At 50.0% G+C, this 23,650-nt stretch overlaps 1 protein-coding gene across 2 annotated transcripts in view; it reads left to right on the top strand.

The window, feature by feature from the left end:
- Positions 1-23,650, top strand: part of SLIT3 (slit guidance ligand 3) — a 620,113-nt gene that overhangs the window by 550,725 nt on the left and 45,738 nt on the right. For both annotated transcript variants that reach the window (XM_029218173.1, XM_029218174.1), the window contains 7 exons: positions 1,928-1,996; positions 4,028-4,099; positions 4,711-4,782; positions 13,008-13,079; positions 14,749-14,912; positions 17,080-17,204; positions 21,052-21,149. In XM_029218173.1, coding sequence (XP_029074006.1) covers positions 1,928-1,996; positions 4,028-4,099; positions 4,711-4,782; positions 13,008-13,079; positions 14,749-14,912; positions 17,080-17,204; positions 21,052-21,149 — 672 coding nt within the window. The remainder of the gene's footprint in view (positions 1-1,927; positions 1,997-4,027; positions 4,100-4,710; positions 4,783-13,007; positions 13,080-14,748; positions 14,913-17,079; positions 17,205-21,051; positions 21,150-23,650) is intronic.

Genomic DNA, 23,650 nt, shown 5'->3' with positions numbered 1-23,650 from the left:
TCTCTGTCTCGTCTCTGTCTCTGTCTCTCTTTCCCTTCTCCCTCCTTCCTTCCCACACATTAGATTTTTAAATGCCAGAAAGTAGGCACCACCCCTATCTTATTCACCAGTATATACGGTACCTGGCACATCGCAGTTGCCCAATAAATATTTCTGCCTGAATAAATGACTACATCAGTGACTACATTCCTCTTAGCTCCTCTGCCTGAGGGCATAATCTAAACGCATGTGCGCGGCTGAATTTTAAGTCAGATGATCAAGCTCCCTGAAGGCAGAAATGGAGTCTGGTTCATCTTTGTATCTCCCCCAGCGACTGGCATAGTTCTTAGAGCAATAGATATACAACAAAGATTGAGGACCAAAGGGACATTAATCCAACATGCCATGGCAAGCAGAGGCCGTGTGGGGTCCCGCCCAATGTTCTGTGCCACGAGGATCCCTCAGGGCCAGCCAAGGGAATAAAGTCACTTGGCCTTAATTTAAGGTAATGCCCAATGCCTTACCTTTAAGGTAAGGTAAGGACAAGTTGTCCCTAAAGCTAAGCCCGGTTTGGTCGTTGTGACACACTTACCTATATCATATTTTAACCCATTTCATCCCATTCAGTCATTTTGTGCTGGGTCTACTGGATGCCAGGCAGTGTGCTAGCACCTCATTACTCAAAATGTGGCCTGTAGACCATGAATGAGCTCCACCATCTCCCAAGAGCCTATCAAGAATGCAGACTCTCCAACCTGATGGCAGACCTACTGGATCAGAATCTGCTTTTTAGCAAGATCCCAGGTGATTCATATGTACATTACAGTTTAAGAAGCCCTGAGCTAGAAAAAGGTAGACCTAGGGTCTGCCTTCATGGAGGCTGAGGCAGGCACGGCACCAACGAGCAGCAATAGCTGGATGTTGACTGTTATGGGAGAGGAAGCTATGCGAGCTTTATATCAAAGGAGACTCACCCAGGAGAGGAGAGCAGACCTTATAAGCCACCTTAAAGATTTTGCTATTTTGTCCTGAGAGCAACAGGAAGCCTAGGGAAAGGGGTCTACAGCAAGGGTGGGGATAAATGAATCAGCCCGTGTCTCCTCTTTAGGGTAGTCATAACGTTTGTAATTCATCATCAAAACACGACTTCCTTCTCTATCTTCAACCACGCTCGGGTGTCTGATGAGCAGGTTGGCACAGAAGCCCGCAGTCCAGGCAGGTCTAGGCTCAGCCTTTGCCCATTCAGGAGGGGTCTCCTTCTGTTGGTGCGACCTCATTCTGAACCCCGTCCCGTTCTGCACGTGGTCCTCCTGCTGGGGACTGTAGCACAGGGCTCCAGGAACATGCCCTGTCTCCTCAGTTTCCGGATGCATATCAGAGATACTCAACACGGAATTAGGGTTCTTAATGGCTCAGCTCTCCACACACTCCAGTAGCTAAATAGAGGCCATTTGGAACTGTGATAAAACTGCAGTCAGAGAGACCTGGGTTCAAGTCCTAACTGAACCACTCGCTGTGTGACCTTGGGCAAGCGTTTTAACATCTCTGAACTTCTGTTTTCTCAACTGTGAATCCCTGCCGTGTAAGGGTATTGTGCAGGCCAGATACAAAGTGGGTGCTTGATTCAACAAATAATTTATTGAACACCTACTGTGTGCCACTCTGTACACAGTCTTAGGGGGCTCCAACCCTGGGCAATTTTAGGCAAGAGCCCCGCCATCATGGACCTTAGCAGCACAGTGGGGAAAAGTGTCATTAATTGAACAATCACACAAATAAATATTAGACGACAAATGTAGTATATGCTTTGAAGTGGGGGAAAAAAAAGAGCCATGAGAGAGCAAAACAGGGACCCAGTCCAGCCTGGGAAGTCGGGAGAGGCATCTTGAGGTAATGGCAGTGTGCGCATTGTCTCTTTGCCCAACGTGACTCTGCACCTCTCTTTCAGGTACCTGGAAGGAAACCACTTGACAGCCGTGCCCAAGGAGCTGCCCACCCTCCGACACCTGACGCTCATGTAAGGAGCCCAGCGTTGGTGCGATATTTCATTTTCTGTCCTTAGGGGGCGCAGGAAACGGATGCAGAGGGTGGGAAGGGCGGCGCTGCGGGCTTTGGGGCATTCCTGCACTTTTCCCCCTGGGTGGAGCGGCAAGAGGCAGCTGGGAAGGATGGGCTGGCCGGATGTGCCAGGTCTCACCCAGTGAGGACTTCATGCAGAAGTACCCAGATCCTGGCCTCATTGGCCACCTGTGGCACCTTCCTCCTTGGCTTGGAGCCTCTGACCTTCCGGTCTCCCAATTAAATTCCCGAGATCCCTCAGTTTCTTGCAAGCTGTGGCTGCACTTAGGTTTGCCAAAAGCATAAATTTGGCATTTCTTCTTCCTCCTTCTTTAGTTACTCAGAAAATGTTCTAAGCAGCTGGTTCAAATTGAGGTTCTTTCAGGTGGGAGCCGCTCCTGGCTCCAAGTCGGCCAAAACCCAGGAAAACCTCTGAATGAGGAGCAGGGCTGCTGGGCACGGGCGGGGCCCAGGAAGCTGGGGAGTCCTTGAGCATTGTCCCTCACTGCCTTGCCGAGAGGGCACCCAGGATCCTTGGGCAAGTGCTGTTGAAAGGTGCCCCATCTGCTTAGGGGGCAGGGAGTCCCGGAGCAATGGCCCTCAACCTCAGCTGATTATGTATCACAGTAGTTTGGGGTTTCTTTTAAATACTGATGCTCAAGCCTGCCTTACACCAATTAAATCGGAATATCTGGGCATGAAACCTAGGCCTCAGAGAACTAAAGCTCCCCAGATGATGCTAATGTACAGCTGATGCTGAAAACCACTGCCCTGGATACTTATCCTCGGGGAGAAGCTGGAGCTTGCAGTTGGCAAAGGACCACACTCCCACCAACCTCATTCCCCCAAGAGAGAATCTGATAAGATGGAATAAATGAATGCTGGAAGAGAGGGACAGTGGAGGGGCTATGAGGAGAAGAATTGATCAGGGGGGAAAAGCACTACAACAAGGAGAAATTGTTACCTTATGTGTTATGTTTTGCTGGTAGAATCAAATTGATGGATAGACACCACTGAATGTTTGAATAGCTGAATAAATAGATGAATGAATGAACGACAATTGGTGGAATGACTGATTGAATAAATCTTCAGTAAAAAAATGAACATTTGGACTAATGGGTGGATAGGTGAATAGATGGATGGGTGGATAGATGGATGGATGGACAGCTGGGTGGCAGATGGACGGATGGATGGATGGATGATAGATGGGTGGATGGACAGATAGATGGATGGGCTGATGGACATATGGGGAGGATGAGTGGATGGGTGGATGGATGGGCAGACAGATGGATGGGTGGACAGATGGATGTATATATAGATGAATGGGTAGATGGGTGAATAGACAGATGGGCGGATGGGTGGATGGATGGGCAGATGGATGGATGGGAAGGTGGGTGGAGGGGGTGGATGGATGGATGGATGGATGGATGGGAAGGTGGGGGGCGGTGGATGAATGGATGGATGGGCAGATAGGCAGATAGGTATATGGACAGACAGACCAGTGGATGGATGGATGAGTGGGTAGATGAATGAATGGGCAGATGGGTGGATGGACAGATGCATGGACGGACAGATGGACAGATGGGTGGATGGATGGATGGGAGGATAAGTGGATGGACAGATGGATGGGCGGATGGACAGATGGTTGGATGGATGGATGGTTGGATGGATGGATGGATGGATGGATGGATGGATGGATGGATGGGAAGATAAGTGGATGGACAAATGGATGGGTAGATGGACAGATGGGCAGATGGGCAGATGAATGGGCAGACGGGCAGATGGATAGATGAGCGGGCAGATGGGTGGACGGACATATGGACAGGTGGATGGGTGGATGGCTGAATGGATGCATGGATGGGTGGGCAGACGGGCAGACGGATGGGTGGATGGATGGATAGCAGGCATGCATGCATGTGTGAAAGTTGGGAATGACCCCCTCTGGTTGCAACTAACAGTACAATGTGACCCTTCTGCTTACTTTTCCTAGTGACCTGAGCAACAACAGCATTGGCATGCTGACCAACTACACCTTCAGTAACATGTCTCACCTGTCCACCCTGTGAGTACCGTCAGCTGCTGTGATTAACATGAGCCTGATACTAAGTGCGTCCTTCCTCTGTCCCCTCAGGCTTACATGCTCCGCTCTAGCGATCCTCAGGGCTGTGGCTGACCCAGCACAGGGCAGATCTTAATCATCAGAAGGAAAACAGAGTAGGTCAGAACTCCACTGTCTGGGCAGCTAGAGAGGGGTTGGCACCTAATTACTTCTGAAAAAGTTCCTCTTTGGAATACCTTCTGTGATTTGTGAATTTTCTCTCCCAGTGAGGGTTTCCCTACACAATTATATTTTGCTCAGACCCCTTTATTTCCCATTAGCTCTGTATACTGTGGGCACTCACCATCTGACAATAGACGGAGGTGATGGCAAAGCTGGTTAGGGAGCCAGCCTGCTAAGGAACATATGAGGAAACTGGGAAATGAAGCCAGTGAGCTTCCTGGAGTGATGGGGAAATGTTTCTCTTTCCCTTATCCCTAGGATGCTTTTTGTCAGTCTATTAAAATTGGGAGGGTAAAGAAACCGTTTGCTTTGACTGGTCCAGTGTGGACAATGCATGTATCAGCAGCTAAGAATAGGAAGAACCAACAGAGCCTGTGTGTCCTCTTCCACAGGATCCTGAGCTACAACCGGCTGCGATGCATCCCCATCCACTCCTTCAATGGGCTGCGGTCCCTCCGAGTGCTGTGAGTACCCCAGTGCGCTGATTTCTACTTATGCTTCGCTGGGTAACAGCAGGCAGGACTGAGCACTCCTATTGCCTGCTCTTCCTTGCTCAAAGCCCACTCTGCCCGCCATGCGTCCCTCGCCTAACCCAACACTCTTAATTTGCTCAGTGGGGCGGAGAGAGCTCATACTTAAGAGTCAGTCACTCCCTGCTCCCGCTCACTTCCTCTGTGGAACCTGGCACACATCACTAACTCCTCTGAGTTCCCACTTCTTTATGTGCAAAATGGGATCCATAGCACATCCCTTGCAAGGATTAGGATCTGCGATTCTATGCAATTATGTTCTGCACCCCACACTGTGCAGCACTTGGCCGCTCTTCTGATGATCATTACATCACAGGTGGTCCCTCTGGCTTCAGAAGGGTGATGTTAACACTGTGAACCTCCGCAAGGAGACCAGGCTCATGCAGCGGAGAGCCCAAGCTGGAAGCCAGCGGCCAGGGCCGGCACACACACATAGCCATCCGTTCGCAACCGAGTCGACTCATAAAGCATCCTTAAAGTTTTAATAAGTTGCCAACATTTAAATATCAGGAGGTTTCTCATATAAATCCCGACTTCTACACTCTCTTGGAAAATGGAGAGACCTGGCCTCACAGGGCTCCCCTCTGCATTCCTGCAGGGCTGAGCCGTCCCGCCCCTTTGAACAGAGTTCTGCAGTCTGCAGCCTCCACATCACCCACCCATCTCTTGTCACCTTATGATACCTGCCTGTCCCTGGCCTACACAAGGGTAGTGGACAGCCAACTGAGGCAGATGAGCTCTGAGCAAAGGCAAGATAGCCATGGAGTCCCCTGCTTTCCAGGCATGGCTCTGCCCCTCCCTAGCTGTGTGTCTTCTCATCATGAAATCAGATAACGATGGTAATGGCCTCACAGGGTCTTATGAGGATTAAATGAGATACTGTACGTAAAGCACTTAGCACAGCTCTGGCCCATGGTAGACACTTTATATTCATTTGGTATGACTGTTCTCACATGAGCGCTTGCAAGAGCAGGAATGGCACCTCACTGCCACCCCAACCCTGGGCCCATTGTCACCTGGTATTTCTGCCTGCCCATCTTGCACCTATTTTGTTGGCAAGGGAGGGTCCTTTGAATGATATTCCCATGAGAACAGAGATGCCAGACACTCTGCCCCCAAACCTATCAACTTCTTTCCCTTCTGGCCCATTATGACTATAATAGTGAAAACCATAATTTTATGGGGCTTTTCACGGTCATTGCCTCATAATGCTGTGTGGTTGAGAGGGTTATGTCCATTTTAAAGATGGGAAAACTGAGACCCAGATTGGTGAAGTCGCTGGCCCAAGATTCAGCAGTCAGGAGGTTGCAGAATCCAGCCTCCTGACTCAGAGCCCCGGGATCCTTCCCAGGACCCAGTTACGGTCAGCAAACAGCACCCAATGAGCAGGTCCATTTCGGAGCCTCCAGGCTGATGTGATTTATTGAGGCCCACAAAACACCAGTGTCAGCGACAGCTCCCGCCACATGTCATCTGTGCTGTTATTAAAAATCATTTCTGTGGGGGGCAAAGAAGTACCCGTGCTGACAGTGTGCAATGTGTTACTGTCACTTATTTTATTATCTGTCTTCTCTGGGGAGCTCGAGAATGGAAACATCAGCAGAACCCATTTCCCTGTTTCGAGTTGAACACCACGGGAGATGGGCTCATCTCATTGGCTGGGGCTGGACCTGCTGCCCCCCCCCACCCCCGCCATCCCCCCTCAATCCCAATCTATTGTCCCCCACCCCAGTCTTCCAGTTCTGGGCATAGCTTGGCTGCCAGGGGGTGTGTCCTGCCATTTCAATGGGATCCGTGTGCCTATGTTCATAATTAGAGTAGTTCTGGTTGGGACAGCTCAACATGTGGAAGGGAGAAAGAGAACGTTTGCCTGTCCATCTGTCTGTCTACCAGGGTGGTGGGGTGCACATCACCCCCCTGTCCAGGATTTCCTCCTTCCTCAGCACCTCATTGGTGTCACTCCAGAGCCAGTGCTGTCGTTAGTTCACCAGGAGTCCACATAAAACATCCAGCACACTTGTGCTTGCTTCTTGAATTCAGAGTGACTAGGCTTTTCGCACCATCATTTTAGAATCATGGGCTCTTGTAGATAAAAGAGGATCTTAGAGGCCCTCATTCCAACTGTCTACCTCAGTGGGGAGCAGCCATTTTCTGCATAAGGGCCAAGGCAGGAAAAATTAAAATGTCTATGGGCTGCGTTTCTTTTATGGTATTTGTATCCTTTCTCCCAGTAATTGCACATCTAGGAATTTTACGAAAGGGTATCCAAAACGAGAGAAAGGTTCTCTGCATTAAGAGCTTGGTTGCACTGTTATTTTTAACCTAAATTTTAAATATTACCCAGAAGGCCACAGTGGGGAAATGTTTAAGTAAAGCGTGATGCAACCAGTCGATGAAGTGCAATTACTAAAAGAGGAAAACTAATAGCAGAGTAGGAACCTGTTTACCCCATTGCATTATGTGGAAAAATAAGCCTAATTTGTATATTGTTACAATTATAACTGTATATATGTACAGTTGTAACATATATACAAATTAGGTTTATTTTTCCACATAACACTATGTGGTAGACAGGTTTCCACACTGCTATCTAGCAACTGTAACCGTATCAGTTATGACATTGATAGCCATGAAGAAGGACTGTAAGGGAACATGGGCACATACATGAAAAAAACCATTGATAGCTAACGGGTAATATCAAATCATTTCTGTAATAAATGAAGACAGAGTTAAAGATGACTGAAGGCAGTAACATATTTATAATTTGGGGGGTTGGGAAGCAAAACAGGATTTTGGAAGTCAGAAATGGCAGTACCTGTAACTGCATGCGGTCATTTGTATATTCTTTTCTCATTTCTAACGGGTTTCATTAATTTGATTAGAAGTTCAGAAATAACCAGAGACCCAGGGATGCTGGCAGTTGGGGGTGAGGAAGGAGGATAAGCAGCAAGGTTCAGCCACAGACGAAGGCCAAAAAGTGTTCTGGAAAGCAGCAAGAAAGACCTGACATTTAGGAAGGGGGGTGGGGGTGGGGAGAGAGAGAGAGAGAGAGAGAGAGTGTGAGTGTGAGTGTGTTGGTGGGTGGATATGAATACATTTCAGAGACAGGATATTGGTCAAGGAGCTTTGAGAACAAAACTTTGTGTGAAAATGTGCTTCTCCTACCTCACTCCTAATCTAAAAATAGCCGGAAGAGAACATCCTCCTGGACGTTCTAGTCCTTTTTCGGGGATCTGTGTGTTCCCTGATCTTTGCCCCACGCCGAGCCACGTGCCTGGTGTGCGTGTGGTCCCAACTGTCACCCCCCGGCCCCAGCTGCAGGAGGGCCACCTGGAATCAGTTAGCGCCAGGACGGTGTCAGTGTGTGCTTGTGAGGGAGCGAGCGGGATTGTCATTCATCATCCATATTGTTTTAGCTCCTGTTCCCTGAAATAAGACTGTGCTTGCTGTTTATGCACATGTGGCTATTCACCACTGCTCAGCAGGTTGCATGGACCCTCCCTACAGCATCTCTGCAAAGGGCTTCATTTGCCCTTTTGCTGGATTACCTTCAGAGACTAAGAGCTCGCTCGCTTCCCAGACAACCCCATTCCATTTTTGACCAGCTGTTGAACATCAGGCGACTCTGGTGAGCCAAAAGGTGACTCCTTATGGTCCTGGTTTGGCCCTTTTGTGCCACCAAAAAAAAAAAAAAAAAAAAAAGTGTAATTATGAATTTTAGAAGTGGGGAGTGAGTCTCAGAAACCCTGTCCAAACCACTCATTTATAAGACAAGGAGGCAGATTCAGAAAGGTTTAATGACTTGCTCAACATCATTCACTTCTTCATCCTTTCCTGAATGTCCACCGTGAGCTAAATGCTATGCTAAATACCGCAGCAGGTGGGGCACAAATAGTGAATGTAGCACAGTTCCTGCTTTCAGAGAGCACACGGTCTAGAACGGGAAATAGACAGACAACTACAGTACAGGGTGATGCCTGTGAAAGAGCCATAGGAATACGAGTGAGAGGCATGGAAGCCAGTACTGGCCATCAAAAAGACTTTGAGAGATAGTTATCACTGCTGACACTTGTTAAACCTTGACTATGCACTGCACACTGGGCTAAAGGCTTTATTACATTGTCATATTCACTCTTCCCATCAATTCTGTGAAGAATATACCACCATTATCCCCATTTCCCAGATGAGGAAACAGAGGCTTGGCAAAATTGAGTAGCTTTCCCAAAGTGACACAACGAGGAGAGAGTAAAGTTGGGATTTGAACCCAAGCCTGTTTACTCTCAGAATCACTGCTCTTAACTTCTGCTCCCAAGGCTGAGTCTGGGATGCCAGAGGGAGTTACCCAAATAGGGATAGGAGTGAAGAACATTCTAGGCAGGGAAAATATAAAGGCACTGGACAGAAGCCTGGAAGTCAGGAAGGGCATGTGCATGGGAGTGGAGGGGTGGGATGTACAGGAAGCTCCAGGTGTGGCTGGAATGTGGCTTCTGGGTGTGAGAACAGGAGGAGATGCGGCCGACTAGTCATAAGGTGGGAGCAGAACCAAGGCTGGAACCCATGTCTCCTGGCTTCTAGCCCAGTGTTCTACCACCTTCCATCCTGCTCCGTCGTAGGTTATCATCTATTTTTATTGCCTCTCATTTCAGACTTTTCTTGAAGACTGGGGCGGGGGGGGGGGGACATGGCCTTTTTAAAAATGGAGTGTTTTTTTCCTTGCCCAGAGAGGCCTGGGATGAGAATTAATGAGTGGGGTGGCATGAAAGACATGGGCCGAAAGGTGATGGACACAGGGCAGCTCTGGTAAAATTCAGTGTGTCTCCTGGAATCCTCCACGGGGCTCCTTTGGGATGATAGGCTGCATACCTTCACGCTTCTACTCTAAGCGGGTAACGCCTTGAGAGGAATGGCCCCAAATATGTCCAAGAACACAGAGGGGAAGGAGTCCTGACGATGCTTGCAATGATCGTGGCTGACCCGAGTGAGGGCTTACCGTGTGCTGGCCCTGCAGTGCGTCCTGCACCAGCTGAACCACTTGCATTGTATCTTTAAATCCTAGCTTAGGAAGCAGTATATTAGATCCCTTCCTGACTAAAGGAAAAGAAAATCAGTTCAAACCACCTTAGGCAGAAAAAGAGAATTTATCGATGCAGGTAACTGAAAAATGCAGTAGTAGGGATTAGATTCCATGGCTGGATGCAGGTACTCCAGTGGTACTGTCAGAAATGCATCTCTTTCTGCCTCTCAAAATGAAACTGTCTCTGTCCTAGTAGTTCCAAGGAAAGCCCCAGAAATATCTCTCAGTGGCCTACTTAGGTCACATACTCAACCTCAAACCAATCACTGTGACTCCGATTGGGCAGACCTGGTCCATAGCTCTGCCCATGAGGCCAGACCACTTGGACTCAGAAGTGGGGAGGGGTGATTCCCTAATGGAAGAGGGAGGAACTGTTACAGAAAAGAGGAGAATGATGTTGATCAACCCATAACCCCCAAAAGGTATCTACTATAAGTAGATACTAAGAATTCCTCTATTTTAGAGATGAGAAAACTGAGGCACAGAAATAATGTCAGTTGTTTCAGGTCACACAGACAGTGATTATTAGAATAGGGATTCGAACCCAGGCTGTCTGACTCCAGACCTTAACCCCCAGGTCACCTGGGAGTGGCCTGTGTTGCTCAGAAGAGAATTCACCCACCCCATCCCACATTTAGGGTGAGGATAGTTTCCGTCATCTGTCATACAAACTGTGAGCACCTAGAGGTTCGGAGACCCAGATTCAGGCAACCCAGAACTGACAGGGAATGGTTATGCCCTCCAGTTGCTCTCATGATGTCCTCATCTACATCCTGAAATTCCCTAGTCTGCCTTAACACCTCCTAAGAGTCAGGAGGGAAAAAAGAGTCCCGGATGCTTGAAGATGAGTCATTCCCAGTTCAGAGTTGCCTGCCTGCACCAGCTCCCTGTGAGGTGTAAGGGAGAACGAGAGGGAAAGGGGGAGTGCTTAGTGCTTCCTGGGAGGGCACATTTGTGCCACTCCCCTGGCATCCTTTAGGAGGGTGGTTGGACATGCAAGAGTCCTTCCTTGGGGGCCAAACCAGGAGCCAGAACGTGCAGTGTAGGCAGATTTCTTTAACGTTGTCCCAGTAAATTACAGCCCCATTACTCTGCAGTTTATAGAGGCCTCAGCGGATCAGCTCGTAATAAATGGGAGTGCGACTTGCAGGGGTCACAGTACCAAAGCTGCCTTTGGGTCATTTGGTGTTTTTAAATTAGGGCTTTGTGCCTCTCCCGGAGCCCGAGCCGCCTTCGGAAATGATTAACAGCGGGGCTGGGTGCGTCCGCCAAACAGCAAGCAGCCGTGAAGTCATCCAAGTTAATAGTAGATGGGAGCCGGTGTGATTCATAAATAACCACATGGATTAGAGACTAAGTGGTACTGATAAAAGTGTGAGGAAGAGCTTCTAGCCCCTTCTTACTCAGGGAGGTGAGAAGCTTCCACGAACACTCTTTAGGGGACTGGGTACCCTCATCCTGCTGTCCTGGCTATCTAAGCTTCAATGAAAGCTTTCACACTGCCATTCAGGGAGACCAGGGATCTGGGGGAGCGGGTGGGGGGGGGGGCTGGCACGTGGGTGTTAGAAATGCAGAACCTCAGGCCCCACCCCAGACCCACTGAATCAGACTCTCTGGGAATGGACCTCAGAAATCTGCATGTGTTTTAGCCCTGATGCTCAGTCAGCTTGAGAGGCCCTGCTCATTATTAAGTGTAATTAAGCTCACATCTATATTTCAGCCGAAGACCCAGGGCAAGCTAACATCAGTTAAGAGGAAAACAGAAGAGCAGATTCATAAGTTACTATCCTGTTTACACTTTCACAGTCAACGTTAATCACCCCCTTTGTTTAACTAGGGCTCCCTTCACAGCCCAGGGGACGGTGCCCAGCAGCCACTAAGGACACCTTTGAGTTTCTACGAATGTCACTCCTTGCATTTCACGGGCCAGCCCCAAAGTGAGTCAGCAGTTTGGGGATTATTTTGTATGCAGTGGATGACTAATCCTTCCATGGAGGGTATAACCCACGAATTGTGGATTTGCTCATGTTGTTACTTGAGCAGCAGAGCCGTGTTCCTTCAATATTTTTCAAAAACCTGTTCTCCAGGCACTTATTGAAAGCTCAGTGTGTGCCACCACCCTGCAAGCGAGCATAGCTCCCAGCTATTACACCGCAGGGTGGAGAGAGGCATGATTAAAGCCAAGCAGGTTGCCTGGCCCCTCGGACACACTGTCGGATAATGTACTCAGGTGCACACAAGAACAACACCCACATACGTGTGTGGGTAATGCCACACCCTTTCCCATAAAGATGAGTGTCCGGCTCCGGGGAGTCTCCCCAGGAGCTGAGTGCCCCCTTCCCTTTGTCTTCTGAGCTGGGATTGATAGCATTTCTCAATCTCCCTAAAATCTCTTTAGGTGAATATGAAGGGAACCAGTTTCTTGATCTGTACCAGGCATTGTTCAAGACCTTTTACAAATATTAATAAGGTTAACCATTTAGTACTTAGAAAATGCCAGGCTCTGCGTGGACTAATGCACCCACAACCAAAGGTACCTTCTGTGGCAAATCTTTTTACTTTCTTTCATTCCCATTTTATGATAGGAAACCAAGGCACAGAGAGGGTAAGTAACTTTCCCCATAGTCACACAGCTGGTAAGTGACAGAGTCAGGGTTTGAATGCAAGCAGCCCAGCTCCAGAACTTCTGGTCTCAACCATAGTTCTTCACATTATCTCTGAAACCCCAGTGCCTTCACTAGATTGCTCTCTGTCTCCATGTTTCAGGTGCAAAAATGGAGGCCAGGAAAAGGAAAGTAACTCACCCAACGTCCCACAGCTGAAAGGGACTGATTTCTGATTCCATCATAAGTCCGTCTGATTCATCTTTGTCTTTCCCTAACCCTCTACTCCCTACATCCCTGCTGCTGATCTGGGCACGGAAACATCAGTGTACGTGACATGAAGGAGACATCCCCTCCTGCTGCAGGCAGTGGAGCTCTGCGTGCTCAGAGGCATGGCTGGGCCAGCCTGGGACGCCAAGAGAGTGTACTGAGTTCAGAGCTGTTACTGGGGGTTAACTTTCTGACCTGTGCTTCTGCTTCAGAACCCTCCATGGCAACGACATCTCCAGCGTTCCCGAAGGCTCCTTCAATGACCTGACCTCTCTTTCCCATCTGTAAGTAGCCCTGTTTCTCCCCCATGTGCATCTCCTCAAAACAGAAAAGATTATAATGCCAGAGATAATACTATCAGTGCTACCACCTCAGTATGGTTTTTTCCATATGAATAGAGTGTGTTTTATTTACAAAAATGTACCCACATTGTGCACATTGTGAGTTCTCTGCTTCGGATGCCTTCAAAGACATAATCAATTATGTAAACAATGTAAATATTTAATAAGAACGGACATAAAACTCTTACTATGTGCTCAACACTTTAGATGAATTATCTCATATATTTCTTACAGCAGTAAGGCATTTTTATCTCCTTATTGGACATGATGAAACTGAAGTTAAGAAAGGCTGAAGAGCTGGTCCAAGGGTTGCACAGCTAGTAGGTGGCAGAGACCTGGTTCAAATCCAGGTTTGCCTTGACGCCAAAGCACATATTCTTTCTACACTCGGCATCAGGTAGTCCCCTCCCATTTTACACAGGAGAGACTGAGGCCCATAAATATTAGGTATTACATAGCACTGCTGGTGAAAATGCTTGAGTTTGTATAACTGCTGTCTGTATATTTAATTATTTTTGTATTGTGCACATATACAACATTGATATATTATGTATGCATATCATAAAACATTCAAAAAATAGAAATGTTAAAGGCTATGGTTAAAAATCAGCAGAAGTTTTCGTATTTTCTTCCTCAAACAGCACTTTGGAGGTGTCTTCACTGGATGATACCATTTCCCTCCCCTGCACTTGTAAGCTGAGCGGTGCCTGGGAGGAGAACCTTCCTTCTACTCTCTCAGGCTCTGTGGCCGGCCCGGCATAAGCCAGATTAACAGGAGAAAAGCATACAAATGTATTTAATATTTTTATGTGTATGTGGGAGTCTTCAAAAGGAGAATGAAAACCCAAAGAAGCCATTGGGCCCCAAAGCTTATATACCATTTTTACACGAAGAATGATGAAGCATGGGGCTCTGACACGACTGAGGAGCTTGGACTGGGGGCGGTAAATCATGGGACCGGGACTAGGAAATCACGCAGAAACTGATGGAAGGGCAGCGTTATTTTAGTAGGTTGGTTTGTACAGATCCATTTTGGTATCAACCCCCTTCTCTTCCTGGCCCGGGGAGGGTACCGTTCTCATAGGAATATGACCTGCTTTTAGCTAGAAGCAGCATCTGCCGTTTCTCAAGTGCCTTCCCCTCAAAATAGTCAACAGACAGAGCAGCATATTTGGGGGTAGCATGTTCTGAGCTCCTTCAGTGGTCTGAAGCTGCTTCCTAGGTTGCCGGGTATCAAAACCTTCTCTGCAGAGTACATCCTCCAGTGCAACCTTTAGTGGGGCAAGAGAGCCAGAAAATCAATGGCCAGAGGTCCAGGGAGCCTCCTGGAGGGGCTGAGATTGGGGGTGAGTTGAGGATGGAATCTTACCAGGGTAGGTGAGAGCAAAGCCTGAGGGATGGGAGGGGCTTGGGTGGGGTTGAAACATCTGCGGGGATTGGAGGTACAGTCTGGAGTTACTGACTTCACCCCAGTGAAGTCTCTGCTGGTCCTCCTGTCAGACACCCCCAATCTAGCCAAAGTCTGAAAATTCTGCTTTTCCAGAGGACCAAGACCACGGGGCCTGTGGGCCAAGCTGGGCGGGGGAGCCTGACTTCCTGCTCTGCCTCGTAGGGCACTGGGAACCAACCCACTCCACTGCGACTGCAGCCTGCGTTGGCTCTCGGAGTGGGTGAAGGCCGGGTACAAGGAGCCTGGCATCGCCCGCTGCAGTAGCCCCGAGCCCATGGCTGACCGACTGCTACTCACCACACCCACCCACCGCTTCCAGTGCAAAGGTAGGTGCTGACTCACCCCTCCCTGCCCCCTGCAGGGTCTGCTGTGTCTCCAGCAGCCTGTCAGAGCTAGGCATCTCAACAGGTGTGACTTCTAAAATCGATGCTGAAACTGATGTGGACCTGCATCTAAGGGTCCACTTGTCATTCGCTCCCCTAAGTCCCTCTGCTGCCATTTCTACATATTCCTCGTTGACCTCTTACTCTACGTATTTTTGCGTAGTTGAGAAAATCTTTAACCTGCATTTTTTTTTTTTTTTTTTTTTTTTTTTTTTTTGGTACGCAGGCCTCTCCCTGTTGTGGCCTCTCCCGCTGCGGAGCACAGGCTCCGGACGCGCAGGCTCAGCAGCCATGGCTCACGGGCCCAGCCGCTCCACGGCATGTGGGATCTTCCCGGACCGGGGCACGAACCCGCGTCCCCTGCATCGGCAGGCGGACTCTCAACCACTGCGCCACCAGGGAAGCCCTAACCTGCATTTTTTACCCAACCATCTTAGAGCATAAGCGTTTTACTACAGCACATTTTGGGCACATGAGATTTTGATTTGACTGCATGAATATTATGATAAACTACTACTGGGTTCTTATTATGTGGCAGGCATTATGTTAGGCACTTTTTCATGTATTATTTCATTTAATTCTCACTTTCCATGGAGTCGTTTATTTAATTCCCCAGCACCTCTGTGGAGTCTACTTTAGTAGTATTCTTACTTTTAAAAATGAGGAAACCGAGGCTTACTGAGGTTAGATGACTTCTCAAGATCACACAGTTAAGAGAATTCCAGGTCTTTCTGATTCCAGAGTGCATGGTCTCAACCACCAAGCTGTTAACACTCCATCATAACTTCTTTAACCAGTTCCTGGTTTTGAACTTTCAGAGTATTTCCAATTTTTTTCTGACCACGGCTGCATATATGTCTTTCTCTATTTAAAATTATGTCCTTAAATAAAGTATATGGTCATTGCTAAGGTTTTCACACTTAACGCAAAATTGATTTCCAGAAAGGGTTGTAACCAATTTTCACTCCCAGGAGCATCGTTTGAGTGCATTTTTCATCAGACCCTTGCATTCTTTTATCTCATTTTGTAATCATTGCTAATTCAATAGGTAAAATATTATATCCCCTCATATTTTGTTTTTGATTATTGGGGGAACTATTTTTTTTCCCAAAAATTTACTTTCCGTTTGTACTACACATTTGCCTGTTAACGTCCTTTGCTCATCACCTAAGGCCTCCATGTTTATTCTGATTTACAGATACACTTTACCTTTAAAACTTCATTGTGTCCCTGGAACACATAGCCTCCCTGGAACAGACGATGTCTCTGTTCTTCGGTGAAGCCAGAGTTGAGCCAGCTGGCATTGGTTCTCAATCAGCCCATTCTGTTCACCCCACCCACAAATGGTCAGACTCACCCTGCGGTCAATCTCAACCCAATCTCCAAACTGATGACTGTTATCCTGGGATCATTTAAAGTCCTGACATGAAATAGGGCCTGATTATCCAGGGCTTTGTCAACACTGGCTGCAGCGGCAGCGCAGCCCGTTACAAAGCTCTGTGTAGGGACGTGGCCTCCCTCCCTCCAGCCCTGATGGCTGAGGAGAGCAGGACACAGTTGAAACTGTGATCCCTCATCAGCATCGTTGCTGTGTCTTCCGGGCCCATTTCTTACTTCTTCCTGCCGACTCAAGGGTTCTGCAAGGAGAACTTCCTATGTGATGTGTGCCTTTGGCCCAGGCACTGTGCCCTCCTTAGCCCTGCACAGACTATGAGGTGGGGTGTTTGGGGAAGGAAAAATGAGAGGTCCAAATGGAGCCTGGGCCCAGAGCTCCCCGAACATAAAGAGGTACACAAGGGGTTTCTAATTATGGTGCATTGTTTGCAGATTAGCACCAGAATCAGATCAGGCTAATTACAGTAATTGATTTGACTGAGAAGTGCTTCTGAATGATGTCCCGCTGTGATTTTTTTTCCTCTCTGGATGATGGCTGAATTAATGGGACTCTAGCTGGACTGGATGTGCTGGCTGCGGAGGGCCAGCTGCCCTCTGGACAGAGATGGGAGGGGCTGGTAGCTGACTGAGGGAGGGGCCAGAGCAGAGGAGGAGGGAGGTGTGACAGTGAGCCTACCTGGGGACCTGCCACCAACACTCTGGTTTTGCTGTCCAGGGCCAGTGGACATCAACATTGTGGCCAAGTGCAATGCCTGCCTTTCCAGCCCGTGCAAGAACAACGGGACATGTAGCCAGGATCCCGTGGAGCAGTACCGCTGCGCCTGCCCCTATGGCTACAAGGTACGACAGGAGGCCCCGCCCCCTACCACCCACGGTCCAGGGAGGGGCACTGATCACTGCTGACTCTCCCTTCTCCAAGGACAGTGGATAAGTCCACTTTACAGGTCACTCCAAAACAGCATTTGCCAGCAACTCTCCCGTTCTCCCCAGCACTGCTGGGGGCTGCCCAGTTGTATCACATTCACACCCATCATAGAGGACCCCATATAGTCTCGACAGTGATGCATTGAGATAAGGAGGAAATGTAATATTTGTATTTTCTTTCTTGAACGTGGGGAAATTAAGTCTCCGAGAGTTAAAGTACCTCCAAGTAGAGGCATCCCTTGAACCCACCACACTGACCTCCCTCCAGGGTGATTCCCAGGTCCTCCCCCCACCTCCCTTCCCTGTCCTCAAGACAGCCAGCCCTGGAAGCACTGGTGCCAGCTTGAGGAGGATACAGGGATGGAGGATTAAAAGGCCAGCCTTCACGGTTGACAGGCTCAGATCAGCCAACAAGGGCTGGGATAGAGATCCCAGTTCTCCTGTCCTCCCCAGAAATCCAGGCTAATTCCAGAATAACCCTTCCCTCCTTTCTTCTCACCCAGCAGCATCTAGAACACATTATCCTGCCTCCATATTAACATCTATAAAGTATGGATGATGTGCCAAGCACTCTGCTTGGCATTTTAGTCATCTTTTCCCCTGTGAGGAAGGACTTATTGATTCCCATTTTACAGATGTGGAAACTGAGCCTCAGACTGTTGAAAGGGCTTGACTTACTGGCCCAAGCTTTTAAGCAGTAGGGTTGGGTTAAGACCCAGGGCTACATGATTCCAAAGCCCCCCCCCCACTTTCGCCTGGAGGTTTCCCGAGTAGCTGAACCCCTCACTGCACCTCACTGGGGTCAGCAAAGCCGTGACTGGGTCCTCTTCCCCAGGACCCTCCTGGCTTCCCAGATTCCAGCCATCCCAGGACACCCATCTGAAGGCACTAGGCACGTCGAGAATTTCAAGACAGTCCCCAGCCTGTCTGATGCCCCCACCTGGTAAAGCTGAGCAGAAGGGAGCTGGCATCCCCGGGTGTCCTGTCCCCAGGGGGATTTATGTGTATAGTGACAAGCTTGAGGGGCAGACTGCCGCTGGGGAACAGGGCTCCCTGGTGGCTTTCTCAGCTGTAGCTGTGCTTCCAATAGACAGTGTCAGAGTGCCACCTATGGGCCCGAGCCTGAGACAAGAGAGCCAAAGGCTTCCTATGAGGCCAGTCGGACAGCCTCCCTGCCCCGGGCAGCCAACCCCAGGCCTCACACCCACAGGAGTCCCAGACCCACGCCCCTGCACACACACACACACACACACACGTACACACACACACATTCATATTGTAGGGGAAGACTAGAAATTAAGCAAACATGCTCAAACGCCTGGATCCTCAAACTCCCTTGTATTAATTCAGTGGAGAAAACTCAGGCTGTGGATTTACACAGAGCAGCAGGTGTGGATCCTGGCTTTGTCATTCCCTAGCTGGGTGGTGATGGCCAGTGGCTGCACCTCAGGCCTCCCATCTGCACACTAGGACCCGCCACACAGCCTTGCTGTGAGAATCAAGTGTACAGAAACACATGCAGCGCACCTAGGACAGTACCTAACATTCAGTAAGTACTCAGCAGCTGTCATATGGATGCCTTTTAACTTTACCGTGTATGCCGGTCCCTAATACCAGGGTGTGGAGTGGGCCATCAGGAACAGGTGGCTTGTTGCTGGTTTCCTGTAAAGGAAGCTAGAAGCCCCAGCCACAACCTTTACAAACACACACACACACACACACACACATACACGTACACACGCACGCACGTGCACACACGTGAACTACCTAGCAACAACCAAAGACCTGAAAAAGTCTTTTAATTACCCACATTCAGCTCTATCTCAGAGCCCCATGATCAGCACGGTCATTCTCTGAATAGCTCTTAATCATGGAGCTACCATTACCTGCCAGGTGCCTTACATGAGTGTGATTTCTAATCATTCCTTAACTCCGTCGGGGTAGGCATCATTATTCCCATTTTACAGATGATAAAAAGTCTCAGAGAGAGCTAGTAATTTCCTCAAGGCACGTAGCAGTAGCCGGACTAACACGTGCATTCAGACTGGCCTAACTGCAGAGCCCGTGTTTTGAGAGAGGCAGAATAAGTGCCCAGCATAGCATTGCAGTTCCCGGCGCTGGCTTTGGACTGGATGTCGGGTTCAGCTGTGCTTGTTCCACTTACTGCTGTGCGATCGTGGGTGCAGCACCTCACTTTCCAAGTCTGCCTTCCCTCTGTTAGAATGCGGGTAATAACAACCATACCAACCTTGCAGGGGTGTTACGAACATTATACGCAATATAAAACTTAGCATGAGGCCTGGAACAGAAGATGTGCTCCGTAAATGCCTGGAACAGAAAATGTGCTCCGTAAATGACAGTGAGAATGAGCCTCGCAGTTTCCATCGACGCATGGACTTTCTGAAAGGGATCCCACGTTGCTCTGGTTTAGGATACAACCAGACCCCAACCCGAACTGCATTCTCCGTGTCCCCTCCGAGAAACCTCTGACGGGCCCTTTGCTGGTGACGGGGCTCGAAGAGGAAGCAGACAGACGCGGGCCTGCCTTCAGATTGCTGGAGACAGGGCCTGAGGCTCGGCGTGGAGAAAGTGAGAAGGCGGCACTACTCGGCAGAGCCCGGTCCGCTCCTCACGGGCACTGGCGGCGGCAGCGGAGCAGGGAAGAGGATTTTCTCAGGCAGATGGCGAGCAGGTGGTGTGGCAGTGGAAGGACTCCCGCAATCACCCCCGCCTGGCACGGCGCCCACGCCGAGCCCACAGCCCAGAAACAAACGCAGCAGATGCCTCCCTGCCGCCACCAGACCCCCCGGGTCCTCCCGAGGACCGCCGGCAAAGGCTTGGGTGCAGCACTGATCCACGGGTCCCAGGGGAGAAGCTGGACGCAGAGGACCAATGCTCCCTGGGACGCTGGGTCTTGACGTCCAGTCTCTGTCTCAGCCTCCCTGCACAGTGCCTTTGCCCTCGCCGTTCCTTCTGCCCACACGCTCTTCCCCACCTACACACGCTCAGACGTCCCCTTCAGGGGGGCCTGCTCCAAAGGAATCCCACTCCACCCAAAACTCTGTCTCACAGGAGATCTCAATCTGGCCTAACATCAGGATCACCTGCAGAACTTGAGCGTAAATGCCAACACCTGGGCCCACGTCCAGACCAATCAAAGATGACTCTCTGGGGGGCTGTCACTTTACAGGGCCAAGGTCTGTGGACCACACTTCAGCCGTAGTCCACCCTACAAGTTGTGGATTACCGTTAAGCCTCAGTGAGGCTAGTAGTAATATCATCTACTGGTATTTATAGAATGCCTACTATGTGCTAAATGTGTTATGTAATATTAAGGTCTAGTTTAATTCTGGTAAGAGCTCTATAAGGTAGGCTTGTAGAAGTTAAAAGGCTTATTATACAAGATCAAGGTCAGGCAACCAGGAAGAGGTGAAGCTGGAATATGAAACCAGGTCTTCCTGGCTCCAAAGCCCCTGCTCTCGGCCTACAGGGTAGGATGGCGAAAAGCGGGTGAAGCCTGGGAAGTAGTGAAGCTGGGGCCCAGACTCCTGAGTTCAGCATTCCTCCCCTCCTCACTGTGGAGTGACCAAAGGCAAGGGCTCCCTCGGGCTTTCTCTGGGTCACACAGCAGGCTTGTCCCAGGGAGGGCCTCCATCTCCCTGACCTCATCCCAAAGGACGCTGGGAACCCACAGGGGTCTCTTCGTCATGGCAGCCACAGAAAGCCTCCCTAACCACACGCTTCTCTCTCTCCTGCTCCTCAGGGAAAAGACTGCACTGTGCCCATCAACACCTGCCTCCAGAACCCCTGTCTGCACGGAGGCACCTGCCACCTGAGCGAGAGCCACAGCGATGGGTTCAGGTAACAGCTCACCCTTGGGCCCTCCCTCCTCTCAGTCTTCATGGTCAGGCTCTTGGGGCAGGCTGAGGGAGCACAGCTATGTGCCTCCCGTGGGTGCCCACACTCTGCCCAGCCCTTTATGTGAATGACTCCAAGGCTCTTCACTCCCTATAACACAGCTACTACTATCCCTCTTGTATAGATCAGGGAGTCGAGGCATCAAAGGGATAAATCGTTTGTCCGTAGTTACACAGTGAGCGTTGGTACAGGAATCTGAATTCAGGTAGTCCGTCTCCAGAGCCAGGAGGAGGGAAGCCACAGTTGCTGGCTAAAGTCAGGGTAGGATGGGATAATGGCTCAAAGACCTGCCAGCCTGGTAATTCCACCACTCTTTTCTGTGTTATAAAAAGCAATAATAATAGGTGACATTGATTACATGCTCATTATGTGCCAGGCAGTGACTCTAAGCCTCATTTAAATCCTCACGAGGACCCTATCCGGTACAAGTAGGTAGTATCCCCGTTTAACAGATGAGGAAACTGAGGCACAGAATTGATTGGCTCTAGGTCCCACATCCTGACACTCATTCCTGAGTCTCCAAGCCTCACCTCTTTCCTCCCTGGCATTAAGAGCTCAGGAAGAAAAGGGGTAGAAGGCACTTAAGGTTCTTCTCACCCCTGTCCTTGGAGCGGGCCTTCTGCCGCTCTGCCAAACCTCAGGCCCCTCCCTGCTTCCCACCCTCCCAGCTGTGTGCACATGTCCAGTTTCCCGGGCCCTACCCTGGCAAAGCAGACCAGTGGGAACTGGCCCATTTGGCACCCCCAGTGAGCCAGCGGGTCAGGCGGTAGAGGGGGGGGGCATCTGGTGGCAAGCTGTGTGCGGAGGTCTTAGCGCTCAGGTTGCAAACAATGAATTGTCAAAAGCCCTCTGACCAGGGCTGCTGCGTGTTCTGCGAAGGACATCAGGTTTTGGGCTCTGGGTTCTCCCCAGGGAACCCAGCCGCCCACGTGTCCATCTGTCAAGCCAGCCCCATCAGAATCAACTCTTAAAATGTGAAATGCAAGGCAGAGTTCGTTTTCCTGCCTGGAGCGGGCCAAACAACACACTCTCACCCATTGAGAGCCCCGGGGGGTGGGGGGAGAAACTATCCAGAAATCTCACGGTGGTGGCCACCTGGCCTCAGCCAGGAAATCACGCCTCCAGGACTGAAAGCCTGGCTCTGCCCCCGCCCCCTGTGCCCCCTCACCGCCACCCCCGAGCCCAGGGACCCGCCTCGGCAAGGGACAGGAGCGCCCCCTGCAGGCGACTGTGTTGCTCCCCTCTCTGCAGGTGAGCGGAAGGACCCGTCTCCACCCTCCGTTGTTGAGGATTTCAAAGGAACTGGGAATATTTTTAGGACTTAATTTTCGAGGAAGATGGCCCAGACCCACAGGATTAGGAAAATGGGGTGGAGGGTGCAGGCAATGTGGCCCACACCCCTGGGATGGTATAGCTCGTGTGGGATCCTCAAGCAGCAGGAAAGCACTGCCCCTCAGGGCAGCACCTGGCAGGCTGGCAAAGGGAGAGCCACCTGTTCAGACAGAGGCTTTGCTCCCTTGTCCCTCCTCTATCTGTTTCCTAGAGCTGCCATAACAAAGTACTGCAGGCTGGGGGGCTTGGAACCAAAGAATGGATTCTCTCACAGCTCTGGAAGTCAGAAGCCCAGACTGAAGGTGTCAGCAGGGCCGTGCTCCCTCTGAAACCGGCAAGGGAGGATTCTTCCTCGCCCCTTCCTGGCTTCTGGTGGCTGCTGGTAGTTTCTGGCATTGCTTGGCCTGCAGCTGCATCACTCCAGTGTCTACCTTCAGCTGCACATGGCCTTCTCCCTGTGTCTGTCTCCACACGGCCGTCTTCTCATAAGGACACCAGTCACATAGGATTAGGGGCCCACCCCACTCCGGTGAATGTGGTCTTCAGTTAACTAATGACAGCTGCAGTGACTCTGTTTCCCAATTAGGTCACATTCTCAAGTACTGGGTGGGGGGGGAGGTTAAGACTTCAACATATCTTTTCGAGGGGACACAATTCAATCCGTGACAGCTCTTACTGGTCAGAATTCTGGAAGCATCACCTACCTCTTCATACAGATGCTTCTCCAGTCTTGACACATTGTCCCTCTGCTCAAAAGAGAGCTGTCCCTACAGCTCACACATTGCTCTTGAGATATCCTGGATAGCCCCACCTCCTCCACCGCCCCTACCTCCCGTAAGGTTTCCAGCGAGGACAGAAAAAAACTTTAGCCTCTTTCCCACCCTCTGTCCAGTCCATGAGCAACCCCTGCTCTCCTGACCAGTCACTCTCACCCCACGTTTATGCAGTCCTAAGGCTCCGGGGAGAGTCAGAGTAACTCACTTGAGGAAAATAGGCAACACTGTGGTTTAAGATCTTTGGAAAACTACCCACTGTCTGGCTCTGAAGAAATGACCTTTTTCATGAATGGCCAGGGTCCCTAAGAGAAACAAAAAGGACTTAGAGTCATTTTG

This window comes from Monodon monoceros, unplaced genomic scaffold (genome assembly GCF_005190385.1).
Source record: "Monodon monoceros isolate NGI ecotype Baffin Bay Population unplaced genomic scaffold, NGI_Narwhal_1 Super_Scaffold_12, whole genome shotgun sequence".
NCBI lineage: Eukaryota > Metazoa > Chordata > Mammalia > Artiodactyla > Monodontidae > Monodon > Monodon monoceros.
The sequence above is the reverse complement of the archived record's forward strand: the minus strand, read 5'-3'. Positions and strand labels throughout refer to the sequence as shown.